Source organism: Typopeltis vanoorti, chromosome 1 (assembly GCF_054136105.1).
Source record: "Typopeltis vanoorti isolate ZY-2024b chromosome 1, IOZ_Tvanoo_1.0, whole genome shotgun sequence".
Classification (NCBI taxonomy): Eukaryota; Metazoa; Arthropoda; class Arachnida; order Uropygi; family Thelyphonidae; genus Typopeltis; species Typopeltis vanoorti.
The window spans coordinates 85116789-85132121 of record NC_143549.1 but is presented as its reverse complement, the minus strand read 5'-3'; the positions used below and the strand labels follow the sequence as shown (position 1 = coordinate 85132121).

Genomic DNA, 15333 nt, shown 5'->3' with positions numbered 1-15333 from the left:
GCAACATCTTATTCAATATCTTGTCCTATACATTCACACCATATACTCTCGAACCCACTGGTGTTATTTTCTCTCTCTCTGATTCTCTACTCTGAGATGACACAATTCTTCTCTTAATGAAAGTAATACTCCAACATCCTGTTTGCCTTTCCTGTCCTGACAAAATATGCTATATATTTCAATTTCAATCCCTGTTAGGACATCCTCCACTATCAACCAAGTTTTGGTGATGCCAACAATCTTTTGGAGAGACTGAGTCTCAATGCCACAAACTCATTGCCTTTATTCCTAATACTAATGGTATTTGTATATATAGAAAAACCAGTGTGATGGTATTAACATAGCTATTTTAATCTCATTTTAATTCTATTATGACACTCCACTTAGCTCTGCTACACATTATACAGTCTCATTTTTCAAGCCACTATCCCCACATAAGAACATTTCCAGTTACCTTCCACCTTCGCAAACTATTTTCCCTATCCTAACATACTCCCCAAGTGCTTGCATCCTTCTGTGTTTAAATACAATCCATCTCTTGCATGGATCATATCCCTTTTTATCCTCGAATGTACTCTAAGTATCAACACATTTCAGACTTCTATACATTCTCACTATCATCTCGTTCATTATCACTGTGGATCTCACCCACTCAGCATTATTATACAAAGGCGACATACTCACCATCTGGTCACTCTTCCCTTAATACATTTCTAATTTCACCACTTCATATTTTTTTGCATTTTAAAGCACTTCTAATTACATAAATCCACCAAAACTTTTTCCTGCCAGTTTAACAGCATTTACTTTGGTACAAAACTGGGTGGTATAATGTATATATTGCTTTGATCATAAGAAGCTGTTTGTTTGAATCCCAAATGCCATGTTAAGATTTTTTTTAATCCTAACATGGCATTTCTTTAATCTCTTTAATATATATACTGCTTGGAAAAAGGTCAACGGAAGCCATAGCACACACCATAAAATGTAGGACCTATCACTGTGATGACTGCAGCAATCCAACGGGGCATACTTTCCATAAAAATCAATGGAATTTGGACCATTCTTCCTGTTGTGGAGGCTAGTCAAGTGTGGCAACATTCACAAACACCAACCACACAGTTACTGCAGCCTTATGATATTGTGTACTGTCTTGCTGAAAGAGACAATGATCAATTCTATAGAAACTTCACAAAGTAGGAAGCATTAAATTATCCAGAATGTTCAGATACCTCTCTGAGTTCAAAGTTCATGGCAATACAAAGAGAGCACCAAGGATAAACCAGGAAAAACATGACCAGACATCACACTGCCGCCTCCAAATTTCACAGTTGGGATTGTGCACTCTGGTAAGAGGCATTCACAGAGCATCTGCCACACCCATCCATCTGCTAAGTAGAGGGGTGTAGCGTGATTCGTTGCTCCATAACACAGCTTTCCAAGCTTCCATGACTCAGTGTACATGCATTTTACACCACTGAAGAATACGCTGCATGTTCGGTTGGGTAAAGTGGGGCTTGCATACTGGTATGCTGTGAACCTTGGTTCTGAATGTTTTTGTGCAGATTCATGTTCCAGTCAACAATGCCCAGAACTCAACATGTTGGCTGATGAATGGCAGATTTTACATATTATCCTTCATAGCACCCTACAATCATGTTTTTTTTTTTTTTTTTTTGTGTGTGTGTGTGTGTGTGGTGTGAAAGTGTGTGTGAGAGAGAGAGATGGATCATCTACTGCAGGCAGCAATTGCAGCCGATTCCCTGTGCTTCCATTGACCTGGGATGGCCCATTTTGTCAACAATATGCTGAACATATAGGCGTGCAACATGACATCCAATCACAATGCCTCTTTCAAACTCTGTTCAGTTCCTTCTCACAGCCGTTTCACCCAGACACAGTTGCACTTACTTGGGAGCGTCAAATTCCTCCAATTTATACCAGTTAAAAACATATGACTCATTACATGGTACGATGCATCATGCTCACAGGAATGTCCATTGACTTCTTTCAAAGCCGTGTGTGCATGTGTATTCATCTCTCTCTCTCTCTCTCTCTCTCTCTCTCTCCCTATCTAAATCCTTTTACAGTTGTTTCTATCAACATTTCCTTTAGTAACAATTTCCTTTATAATAAAGTTATTTTATTACTTTGTAACAAAGTTATAAAACCCTTACTCTGATACCAAAAAGCTGTAGTCTGAATTCCAACATGGCACAGATGTTTGTAAAACTTTTTAAAAATAATAAAATTATTATATATACATTAATTTTTTCCCTAGCAACATGAAGTAGCATGAAACCATGTTATTTTCTGGAGTTGGGTTTTATAACTTTATTTGTTTCCATTTGCCACTGGCAAATGGAAACAAATATACCATAAAGTGAATCTTTCACCTTTCGTGAAAGAGAATGATATAAAATTTTGAAAGTTTTTTCACTTGAAAATAAATTAAAGATACCAAGAAATTATATACTTAGTTTAATCCTTTATCCAAGTGCTTAACAATATACTGAACAAACAAAGTTTGCACCTGAAGTATTTCCAGGACTAGGGCAACTCGTATATAGAAGCTAATGACTTCACATCACTTAGTATCCCAAAATGCAAAGCACATATCCTTATGGACATGTATAATACTATGTATTATGGGAAGGGTCACTACCCAGACTTTTATTGTGATCTGGGTAGTGGTTTCGACCTTTAATGAGACCTCATCAATCAGTGGGAGCTAGACCCAGAGGTGATATAAGGCTGAGGTACAGAAGTCATACCATATACAAGTAACCAAAAGGTGTCACACCTTATTATTAAAATACTCTGGATTAGACATAGTTATTGGAAGATTTTCCACTTGGTTATACTATAAATTAAAGATACCAAGAAATTATATACTTGGTTTAATCCTTTATCCAAGTTGATATTTTCAATGTTTCTACCTATTTTCATTATCTTATTATTATTACCCAAGACCTCATGGAGTCATAAAGTAAAGAGCTGATATTAACATATCCAAGTTTGATATCAGGTTTAATACCACTTTCCTTCATAATGTGATCCAGATAATGAATAACAGAGGGGGATAATGTGCATCCATGTATGATACCAGATTTAACATCAAACCATCCTCCTATACTTCTTCAATTCTAACTGCTGACTTACAACTCAAATAAAGACTAAGTATTGCTTGATATAATGACCAAGACAGGATATTTAGTGGGGTGTTGCTATAAACCAGGGAGCACAGAGGATGGGGACCAGGAGATGTTTAGGCAGTTGAGCTTGGCAAGTGCAGAAGAATGATTTTTTTTGGGAGATTTTAACTACAGCAGTATATGCTGGGAAGAGGAAAATGCAAGTAGTAAGAAGGGGATAGAATTTCTGGAATTCTTGAGGGACAAATGTCTTTGGCAGCATATAATAGATGGAACAAGAGGTTCAAGAGTTTTGGGTTTAGTCATAGCATCAGAAGAGTTGATGATAAGTGAGATGACATCTCTGCCACCAGTTGGAGAGAGTGACCATGTGGTTTTGACTTGGAAGATGAACAGACATCCAGGTGTATCAAAGAAAACGGAACGTATGTGGAATTATAGTAGTATTAGGTATCAACTAGGGGGCAGTTCCATGGAGGCAAGAACTGGAAGGCCAGGATATCATTAGTGCTTAAGAAATTGTGAAAGAATATTTGTTAGCAGCAATAGTAAGCTGTATTTCACAGGTGAAGAAACGGACACAATTTGGTGTAAAGTGGATGAAACGATATCAAACAGGAACTGCAGTTGAAAAAGAGATTATGGATGATATACAAGGAGAGGGGGTAGAGGACAGATACACGAAGAATATAAGATGCAGGCCAGGAGAGTGACCAGAATGGTGAAGAAGGCAAAACTGGAATATGAGAAATGATTGGCATTAAGATCCAAAGAAAATCTTAGGGAATTATTTGGCTATGTGGCCAGTAGGTGGAGAAACGATTGTGGAAGAATGACACTGTGGGATAAAAATGGGAATAGAATGACTGATGCAGAGGACATAGTGGAGTTGTTCAATGAGCACTTTATTGGAGTATTTCATCCTGGAGGAGGTTTTAATACTAGAGGGATAGGGCAGGATCAGGGTTTAGAGGTGCAAGAGGAGAGTGTGTTCCAAATACTGAGTACTCTGGATAGCAATAAAGCTGTTGGACTGGATGGCATTTCACAACAGGTTTTGAGAGAATGTGAGAAAGAACTGACAGCTCTGTTGACCTGGCTTTTCAATAAAAGTCTGGCTGAAGGAAAGGTACTCAGGGAATGGAAGGAAGGTAAGATAGTGCCACTGCATAAGGGCAGTAGCAGACTGGAAGTGTCTAATTATAGGCCTGTTTGTGTGTCATCAGTAGTTGTTAAGGTCTTGGAGAAATCAGTGCGGGACTATATACAGCATTGGCCAGATGAGAGTAATGTTATCTGTGAGAATCAACATGGATTTGTGAAGGGGCACTCTTGCTTTAGAAATATGATTGCCTTTTATAATAAGTGACAAGAGCAGTTGATGAGAGGAAGGCATATACGGCCATTTTTTTGGATTTTGCAAAGCCGTTTGACAGAGTGCCACATGATAAGCTGACATTTAAGTTGCAGGACATGGGTTTAAATGTCAGGTTAGTCAAATGGATTCAGGACTAGCTGACTGATTGGTATCAGAGAGATGTGTATGGTGGAGCAATATCAAGGAAGCAGAAGGTTACAAGTAGGGTTCCATAGGGCTCAGTACTGGAACCTGTATTGTTCAATGATATTGTCAACGGGTTACAAGGGAACATTCAGTTGTTTGCAGATAATGTGAAGCTGGGAAGGGTTATCAGTAATAGTGCAGATGTGGCAGCCCTGCAAGAGGATTTGAATAAACTAGACAAAAGGGCAAATGAATGGTGTTATCGGTTCAATGCAGCAAAATGTAAAGTCTTGAGATTTGGGATCCATCGATAGGAGGATGCATAATCGATTGGAGGAGCTGTAATGGAGAAGGTTGAGAAAAGAGATCTGGGGGTGATGATTGATAGAAAACTGAAATTTAGGGGACATATTGCAAAGGCGGTGAGGGTAACTCAGAGGATTGCTGCAATAAATGAGAAGGACACTGACCATCAGAGATAAAAGAGTTATCATTTCCATTGTATAAGATCCTAATCAGACCACTCAGACTATTGTTCTCAGATTTGGTCCCCAGGATTTGAAGGGATAAATTAACTGTGGAAAGGGTACAGAGACGGATAACAAAGATGGTTTCAAGACTGTACAATATGAGTTATGAGGATCGACTGAGGGAATGTGGACTGCAGAGTTTGGTGGATAGAAGAAGGAGAGGTGATATGATCGAGACTTTTAAACCGTTGAGAGGCAGTTACAGGGTGGACATTGGAGAATTCTTTCACTTGGTGGAACGGTGGGAAGGAGCAATGAAAAGGTGCCATCCCTGGAAGTTACAAAAGGAGGCTGTGCGCAAGAGGGTGAGGAGTGGTTTCTTTGCATGGAGGGTGGTTGACCCTCGGAATGCATTGCCTGAGAGAGAGAGTGGTTGGAACGGGAACGGTCAATGGGTTCAAGGAGTGGTATGATATGTTTCCTAAAAACGACCTCCCACGATGAGTCTTGTGTTGACTCCATGGAGGCCTGGATAATAATAATAATGCTCCATTGACACCATATAACTGTAGTGTTCTGAATAGCTTTTCTCTTAGCACTTTGTCAAATGCCTTTTGCAGGTCTACAAAACTTAAATACAGATTTCTGTTATATTCCCATGATTTCTCAACTATTTGTTGTAAAGTGTAAATCTGACCTGACAGCCTCTATTTGGTCTAAATCCAGCTTGTTCTTCACCAAGCTTCCCTTCCACAATCCTTCTTGACCATTTCTCAAGTATACTTGCATAAATACTTACCAGGAACACTCAGTAGGGAAATACATTCTGTAATTCTCACATTCAGTTTCATTTCTCTTTTTTTATATATGGGTACTATGAAAGCTTTACTTCAGTCATCTGGAATTTGTCTTTCTGTCCAGGCCTTCTGAACTAAAGTGCAGTCACTGCAAGACTTTTATACCTTCCATACTTGAGCATTTCTGGGCAAATATCATCTACTACCACTGCCATTCCACATTTCAGGCTTTGATGTTTTGATGGCTTTTTCTATTTCAAGTATGGATATGTATGAGTATTCCTGATTGCACGTTTCTTGAGTGTTTTATACCACTGTGCTGCCACTGCTTGTTTCATTTAGCAATTTTTCGACATAATTACTCCATACATCAATGACATGTTTTTCTCCAGTTTTCATGTCACCTTTTTCATCTCTAATTCCTTTTACAGCCCTCTCTTTCCTCCATTTCTGAGCATTTTCAACAACCACCACCTTTTTGATATTTATTTTCTATGTTCTTGCCAAAGTCTTCCCATGACTTTTGTTTCGCTAGTTTTACAGAGTGTTTAGCTTTCTTATATTTGTCTCTGTATTTTCTATATAGAAGAGATAATAGAATATATAGAAGAGTTATCTCTAAGAGCACAAGCTGACTTATTTGCCAGGAACTTTTGATATGCTTTCTTATTTTCCTTCACTACCTCTTTAACTTCCTGTGTCCACCATGGAGTTCTGATTTTTCTATCCTTTCAGACAAGCTCACCACATGCCTCTCTATCTGAATCAATAAATGTTTTTCAGGGCTTGCCACTGAATCTCCAAGGTTTGGTTTTATATTTTCAAACCCTTTAATTTTTAATTGAAATATGTTTCTGTATTTTACTACAGTTCACATCTGAGAGCTACCTGCTTAACTTTTATTTGCTATAAAACTTTACTGTTATTTTTACGGCAATTTTGCCTGCTTTTGTTTAGGAGTGCCCCTTTTTTAATGCCATTGGCTTTTTACTCAAGAATTCTTAGGGCACTGCAGATGGTTTTAGAGACAAATATATGTAGCATAATAGAAGAAAATTAACACATACCTTATCTTGAATGTTGTTGCCTGTCTTCTTTCTGCGGTGTACATGCTTCTGCTGTTATGGTGTTGAAAGGGGAGTGGGGAAGGTTGGCAATGTCGGAGAATTACCATATTTGCTGGTGTATACGATGCACCCCCTTTTTTGTACACATTTTTTAGGAAAAAAACTTGATCACTGAATATTATAATGAATTTACAGTATTTCAAATATATAGTAATAAGTAGGTCTACTTTCAACAAATACCTAATCTAACTAGGAAAGAGTACCCACCTTTTAATCGTCAAAACCCAGAAATTCATCTCCAGAACTAAATGAAGAGACACTTGAAACCTCTTCTAAATTAGAATCTGAGTCCTCATACAACAAATTGCCCTCTGTACCATCTAGTGCATTACTAATTCCACACTATCTCAGTTTTCACAGCATTCATGAAGCTTTGACCCACTCACAAACTTGCGAAATGCTAGGCCTCTTCCTTCTTCCTGATGGCATAACCTCAAAATCTGAAGACTGCATCCAGCTGTTCCACTTCTCCTTCATAAATCCCTTAAATGGTTTATTAATATAGACATCTAAAGGTTGAAGCTGACTAGTTAGACCTCCTGGAATTACAGCTAACTGAGTTTTCAATTCCTTGAGTTTATTTGTAACATCATCTGTTCTTTGAGAATGAAACTGATCCCATACTAGCATGGCAGGCTTCTTCAACAGTCCACAAGGGCACCTAGGCCAAATTTTATCTATCCATAACTTCATTCTTCCTCCATCCATCCAGCCTTTTGCATGAACATGTACAAACACTCCTTCAAGCAGTTTTTCTTTGGGTAACGTCTTCCTTTTAAAAATCACTAGTGGCAGCAATTTTGTCCCATCAGCACAGCAGGATAAAACAACCTGTAGTGAGTTTTTTTGTGCCCCGAAGTTTTAATAATAACACATTTAGTGCCCTTGGAATCTACAGTTTTGCTTGAGGGCACATCAAAAGTCAGCAGAACCTCGTCCATGTTTCCTATTTGCGCAAGTTCAAAATATTCTCATTTCCTTGCATTAATGATGAATCGTCCATGCGGTTAGCCTAGTGGCTGTGCTGAGGATCTTCCTCAGCTATAACCAAGTTAGCTGGTCTTGGGTGCAGGCAGTTTATCTGGCGTTTTTCATCCCGCAAGCAGGCAAACTGGCCCCACAAACGCACATGGATCTACAGCCATAAATACCTAACCCACATGAGGGGGACTCAACTTGCCCCAATAGGGAAGGGGGAGAAAAAGGGAGGAAACTTCATATGTCTAAATAAATAAATAAATCGATGAAATTCAATCATTTTTTTTCATATTTAGCTGGCATCTTTTGTGATTTTTGTTTTTGTCCGCATACACAGCTGGTTTCTCTTAATGAATTCCAATCACTCTTCATGCAAAGAAAACCTGTGCCCCCCCCCGTTCACATTCTCATTTACAGCTTCCAGGATATTCCCCTTGTTCTTCCCTCTTTCTATGAAAAATTTCTAACACATTAACCTGGTAATAACCCTTTACAGACTTAAAAGATTAAAGATTAAACAAGATACAAGAATATAATTTCTTCATAAGTATAATTTACTTTCTAAGCAAGTGAAAAAACTTTTTAGATATGATTACAATGACTAAAGAATTCTAACTAATAATGTAAAATAGTTGTAAAATGATGTAAAAATAAATAAATTTAAAAACTACTTAATCTATTTAGCATTTACCTGACGAAATACTGGTTCCAAATCTGAGCAATATCTAGTACATGATTCTCCTCCTTGCAGAACTATAATTGCTTTCTCAGGTACTCCTTTTTGTTGTAATCGTTCGCATAACCGTTGTCGATTGAGGGCATGCAACTGAGACGGCACACTTAAAGTGTGTTCTCCAAGGCAAAAAACACCCCTGAAACAAAAGTGTTTCTACAAAAACTGTGGCTAACAAAGTTATACCTGCTGTACTAAATACATATAATTGTAGCAACATTTTCTTATTAAGTTGGATAATCTATTCTTGATTACATCTGTATTTTTATCCTGGCATTACCAAACAAAAGTTTGAACATGAAGTATCAATTACTTTCACAATTTATCACTTGCATGATGAGAACTGTTGACTTCACTACAAATTGTCTTAGATAACTCAAAACAAGAAGTAACCATCCTAAGATATGTATATTGTTCTACAAAGCAATAAACATATTTTGAGCTTCAATGAGCCCCTTAACTAGAAAAACTGGCTTAACTATCTCAAATCCAGAGCAAAAATATGTACTGTGGATTTCAGACAGTGAAGTGAGAAAGACTCTCACTTCTTGTGAGACTCTACCTCTTGTGACAAAGATAGTGATCACACCTCAATAACGATCAAATTCAGTCTGGGAAATGATATTTCATAAAGTAGGCAATATACATATACTGGGATTTATGCTCTGCATTACTGTATGCAGAGTACATATCCCAAAAGCACTTGCAGTTTAGTCCATGCGGTTAGCCTAGTGGCTTTGCACTTCGCAACCATATGCCTGGGGAAGGAGTGTCCTAGGTTCGATTCCCGTCAACGATGTGAGGAACTTAAGGATCTTCCTCAGCCATAGCCAAGTTAGCCAGTCTTGGGCGTGGACAGCAGGGTTTTTCCCGCCAGTTTATCTGGTGTTTTTCATCCTGCAAGCAGGCAAACCGGTCTGAGGACACACGGATTACAGTCAGGAATACTGACCCAGCCATCTGACTCGTCAGTCTATGTTGGTTCCAGAGCCCAGATAAAATTTGGGGGGACTAGATGGTACTGTGAACTCCCGTAAAAAGGGGGAACGCCGTATCATCACACGAAATTTATTTACTTGCAGCTTACAAGTGACAAATAATGAAAATACTTCATATGCATTTTTGTTTTTCCTTATCCTGGGTTAAAATATGAATGTAAACAACAATATAATTTCTTGCCAAGTATGATATACTATCCAACAAATAGTGGAATAGCTTTCTATGACTACTCTAAATCTATAATACAGAATATAAAAAATATGGTAATATACTATTATGCTTCTTGTAAATAAGCTTATATGTTAGTAACACGACTATTAAATTATTTCAGGAAATTACAATGTATACAAAAATTAATTAAAAGAAAACTTTAATCAATACTTCCTATATTTCAGCAATGTTACATTGCCATCTGCATGGGAACATAAAAATATGATATGTACATGCAGGCACTAACAAAGAGCAAATAAAGCCGAAGAGAGTAACTAATGTGTTCCTAGAGTCCTAAAGGTGTCTCCTAGCAGGCTAAATTGGGTCATCTTGGCTGTTGGGATGATGTTCTCATGATGTAAAGTTCTCAACTTTAGGACAGTCTCATGCATCCAAATTAGTTGAGGTTTGGGAAGTTTTTAAGAGCTGCGATGGCTAATTCCATGAACAATCTTTCGTATTTATATTACTTTACTACACCACAGCAATATAAATACGAAAGACTGTTCATGGAATCAGCCTCAGCTCTAAAAAAACTTCCCAAACCTCAACAAATTTGGGTGCATGAGACTGCCCAAATATGGGAAGCTTGCATCATGAGAACATCAGCCCAACAGCCAAGACAACCCAATTTAGTCCACTAGGGGACACCTTTAGGACTCTAGGAACAACGTTAGTTACTCTCCTCAGTCGCATTTGCAAGCTGTTAGTGCCTGCATGCACATATCATATTTTTATGTTCCCATGAAGATGGCAACGTAACACTGCTGAAATATAGAAAGTATTGATTAAAGTTTTCTTTTAATTAATATTTTGTATACATTGTAATTTCCTGAAATAATTTAATAGTCATACTATTATGCTTGCATACAAGAAATATAACTTCTGGTGTTGTTTATTATTATTATTCAGGCCTGCATGGAGTCAAAAGATTCATCGTGAGAGGTCCTTCTTAGAAAACACAAAGTCTATCATACCACACCATAAACTCATTGATCATTTGTGCTCTCACCACTCTATCAGCATTCCACAGTTCAACCACCATCCATACAAAGAAACCACTCCTTACCCTCTTGCTCACAGCTTCCTTTCACTTCCAGGTATGGTGCCCTTGTCCTGTCTCCTTCCTCCTGTTCCACCAAGTGAACGAACTTCCCAGTATCAACCCTGTAACTACCTCTCAACAGTTTCAAAAGTCTCATTCATATCACCTCTTCTACTTCTATCTACCAAACTCTGAGTTCACATTACTTCAGCTGATCTTCATAACTAAAATTGTACAGTCCAGAAACCATCTTTGTTATCTGCCTCTGTTCCCTTTCCACAGTTAATTTATAGCCTTCAAATCCTGGGGACCAAATTTGAGGACAATATTCCAAGTGTGTTTGGATCAGGGCTTTACACAATGGAATAATAACTCCTTTATCTCTGCAGGTCAGAGTCCTTCTCAGTATTGCAGCAATCCTCTGGATCACCTTCACCACCTTTCCAATATGTTCCTTGAATTTCAGGTTTCTATCAATCCAATCATCACACCCAGATCTCTTGTCTCCCCTACTTCCTCCAGTACAGCTCCTCCAACAGAGTATGCAGCCTCCCATCGATGTATCCTAAACTTAAAGACTTTACATTTTGCTGCATTAAACTGACCCCCCGCCCCATTCATTTGCACATCTGTCCAGTTTATTCAAATCTTCTTTATTCAAATCCACAACTGCACTATGAATAATAACCCTTCCTAGCTTTGCATCATCTGCAAGCAACTGAATTCCCCCCCACACACACACACAGCAATCCACTGACAATGTCACTGATATAAAGGTTAAGCAATACTGGTCCCAGTAGTTAGCCTTCTGGGACCCCACTTGTAACTTCCCCACCATACACAACTCTCTGATACCTATCAGACAGCCAATACTGAATCCAGTTCACTAACTTGACATCTAAATCCATGTGCTGCAACTTGAATATCAGCTAATCATGTGCCACCCTATCAAATGCCCTTGCAAAATCCAAAAAAAATGGCAGAATATGCCTTTCCCCTCATCAACTGCTTTGTCACTTTATTATGGTGAATGAGTGGAATAAGCTGCCAGAGTCTGTTGTGAGTGCCATGACTGTGAATGAGTTCAAGGTGAGGTATGATAGATACTGTGTGAATGTCGAATAGTTGTTCTTGACATGATGTTAGGGCCTCCCTTGATGAGTCTATTGACTCCTTGGAGTTGCCTGTAATAATAATAATGATAATAATAATAACCTTGAATACTTTAATTTATCAATTCATATAATTTTAAATATGGAAAGTATAAAGGTCATATGAACAATAGCTATACTTCACGCTCGCCATTTATGTGAGAAGCACAAAGGATTTATGCTTCGTGGTGAAATTAGATTATCATTGGCAAATGCCAGAGTGAGACACGGATAATTTGAATTTTGATATGATTTTTAAATACCGCCACATAATACACACAGTTATCTGCAAAAGTAATCACTTGGGAAAGGCCGAACTAACTCGTTTTACTTATTTATACACAAGTTCCAACTGCTTTCAATTATAATCTTACATTCCATGAAAAAGTCTGGCAGAAAACCTGACATTCAGTAGATCATCAATGGGGGAAACAGTATAAATATGGGTAAAAAAAAAAAAGTTATAAATTTATAAAAAACTATATATTAAAAACTTGCTATATCAGTGTCCTAAACATGTCAGTTCACACTTAATACATGCAAAACAGATGAAACTCAGAAAACAAAAACAGCAACTCATGACAAATTACATCATTCAATTGGATTGGCTGACATAATAACCAATCACAGTCACTGATTTCTGGGTGCTATTGTCTCTGTGTGCACTCTCCCTTGCCTTCTGGATGGTTTAACACCACTGGAACGCTAAGTTTTTGGCCATCTGTATATGTCCAAAGGGCTCAAACCTTGGCTACTATATGGGAGATATAGCAATTACTGTTTTCTAGATCTCAGGACATTTCATACAGCCATATTTATTAAGATTCAGTTGGTTTTTTAAATCTTTTACTAACCTCCCAAAATAGTTTGCATCATCATCATTAATTTCCTGATATATACCCTCAAGGCACGTTCAAGCTACATTACAGCAATGATTAAGTTTACATTATTAATAATCTACTATCAGCAATTTTCCTCCAAATTAGTCTATTACTTGTAAATACTCCAATATTGTTGTATCTAACCATTCATTCTGCTGAAGCACTTTTGACTGAATCATGGCCTAGACCTTTCCAGGCCAAGGCAAAATGGAAGGTTTTTTCCTTCCATTTTGGCATCAAACACCTGTTTTACTAACCTTTCCTTATTGCTCATACTGCCTTAGATTAGCTCTGCTCACACACATTCCTGAACAGACACCAGGACCATTAACGTGAATGTGATGCAATGTTCACGTGTCGAAAACTGTCCTCTTTGCATTAGTATATTGTTTTTAATTTTAGGAATCACGCAAAGCCAGGAAACAATTAGGAGTTTTTAACAGGAATGAATGCAAAAATATAATATCACTGATATTGCTATTCTGTGGGTGTGTGCACACAGCTAGCATAACCGGAATACATGCTCCTGAGAACAATATGTTTTCATGAATATTTTAAGTGTCTCTGATGTTGAATATTTTATATAATAGGTATTCTGATATGTAAATTCTGAGTATCCAACAGAAATTGATCTACCACTCAATGCAAACTACTCATGCCTATAAAAACATAGATTACAACCACATCATTTAATTTCTTCTTCTTCTTTTTTTTTTTTTTTCTTGGCTTGCTCAGAGGGTTAGCTAAATCTCCCGTTCCTTCAGAATGGCAGGTAATGATTGTTTCGAAATGGAAGGTTGTTGGACTACTTGAAGTCAGGCAATCAAAAGTGTAGGTAGCAATTTGGCTTAATGTGTAACAAAGCACTGACTCAGCACTAAGGATGCAGCTTCAATATACAAGCACCATTACAAGCACTAGTCAAGGTTCTTCCATGGCTACATCAAAAAGAACAGACCACTATCTGGCTCTAACTACAACAACACAGAACCTGATATCCTATTGCCAACTGCTTCTTGAGTTTACTGCAGCCACAGATGAAAACATTTACAACCACCTATTAAGATAATCAAAATATCAAATGATGGTACAGCATGACAGAATTTCATGCCGACTGGGGGCATCGCCCAGTTAAACAAGGTCCCCCATTGTTTTTGCCAAGGAGCCAGGGCAACAGCAAAAAGTCAACCATCATCATCATCAAATTCCTGCCATGTACCCTCAAGTGGTGTACAGGATATGATAGTACTACATGAAAAAAATTAAACATTACTAACTTCCTATCAACAATTTTCTTCCAAAACAGTCTGTCACTTGTCAAGACTCCAACATTATTAGATCTTACATTTCTATCGTCTAAGGAACTTTGTACCGTATCAATCCACCTATATCTTGGTCTTCCTCTGGGTCGTTTTGCTGCCAACCTGGCAGAGAACACTTGTTTTGCTAATCTTTCTTCACCATTCTGTTTAAGTGACCATACCACATGAGATTAGCTCAACTAATGCATTCCTGGATGCTGACAATATCAAGTTCTTTCCTAATATCATAGTATTTTAATATGATATTGCCATCCGTTCATGCATCTAATCTTTCTCAGGACTCTAATATCTGTGGTCTTTAGTCTTTGGCCAAGTGTTTTACTTCTGACCCAGCTCTCAGATCCATTAGTTAAAACTGGTTTGAACACTGTCTTGTATACAGCTAATTTAGTGTTCTAACTAATTTCTCTCTTATTCCATATGAATTTATTCGATTGACTTCCTACCATACCAGCTTTGCTGATTCTGTTGTCTATTTCTATACTGAATTTACCATCTTCACTAAAAATTGTGCCTAAGTAGCTGAAATGTTTTACTTGTTCCACAGGTTCCCCGTTCACAACACAGTTGATATTTTCAACAATTCTACCTATTTTCGTTGTCTTTGTCTTTTTATTGCTGACCTTCATACCATATCTATAACAACAGTTATTCAATATAGTCAGAGAATCTAGCAGACTTGTAGCAGATTTATTTAGAAGAATAACATCATCCACATAAAGCAAAGAGCTGACATTAACATCTCCAATTCTGATATCATGTTTAATACCACCTTCCTTCATAATGTGATCCATATAGATAATGAATAACAGAGGGGATAATGTACATCCTTGTCTCACACCAGATTTAACATTAAACCATCTTCCTGTACTTCCTTTAATTCTAACTGCTGACATACAACTCGAATAAAGACTAAGTATTGCTTGATATAATGCCCCATTGACACCATATAACTGTAGTA

General features: G+C 37.7%; 1 protein-coding gene across 3 annotated transcripts in view; it reads right to left on the bottom strand.

Moving 5' to 3' along the window:
• Positions 1-15333, bottom strand: part of Dip-C (dipeptidase C) — a 400748-nt gene that overhangs the window by 373496 nt on the left and 11919 nt on the right. For 2 of the 3 annotated variants that reach the window (XM_090391828.1, XM_090391835.1), the window contains exon 2: positions 8723-8903. In XM_090391828.1, coding sequence (XP_090247954.1) covers positions 8723-8903 — 181 coding nt within the window. Of the gene's footprint in view, positions 1-8722; positions 8904-12759; positions 12780-15333 lie in introns of those variants that run through there. The other variant, XM_090391843.1, reaches the window with a different exon arrangement.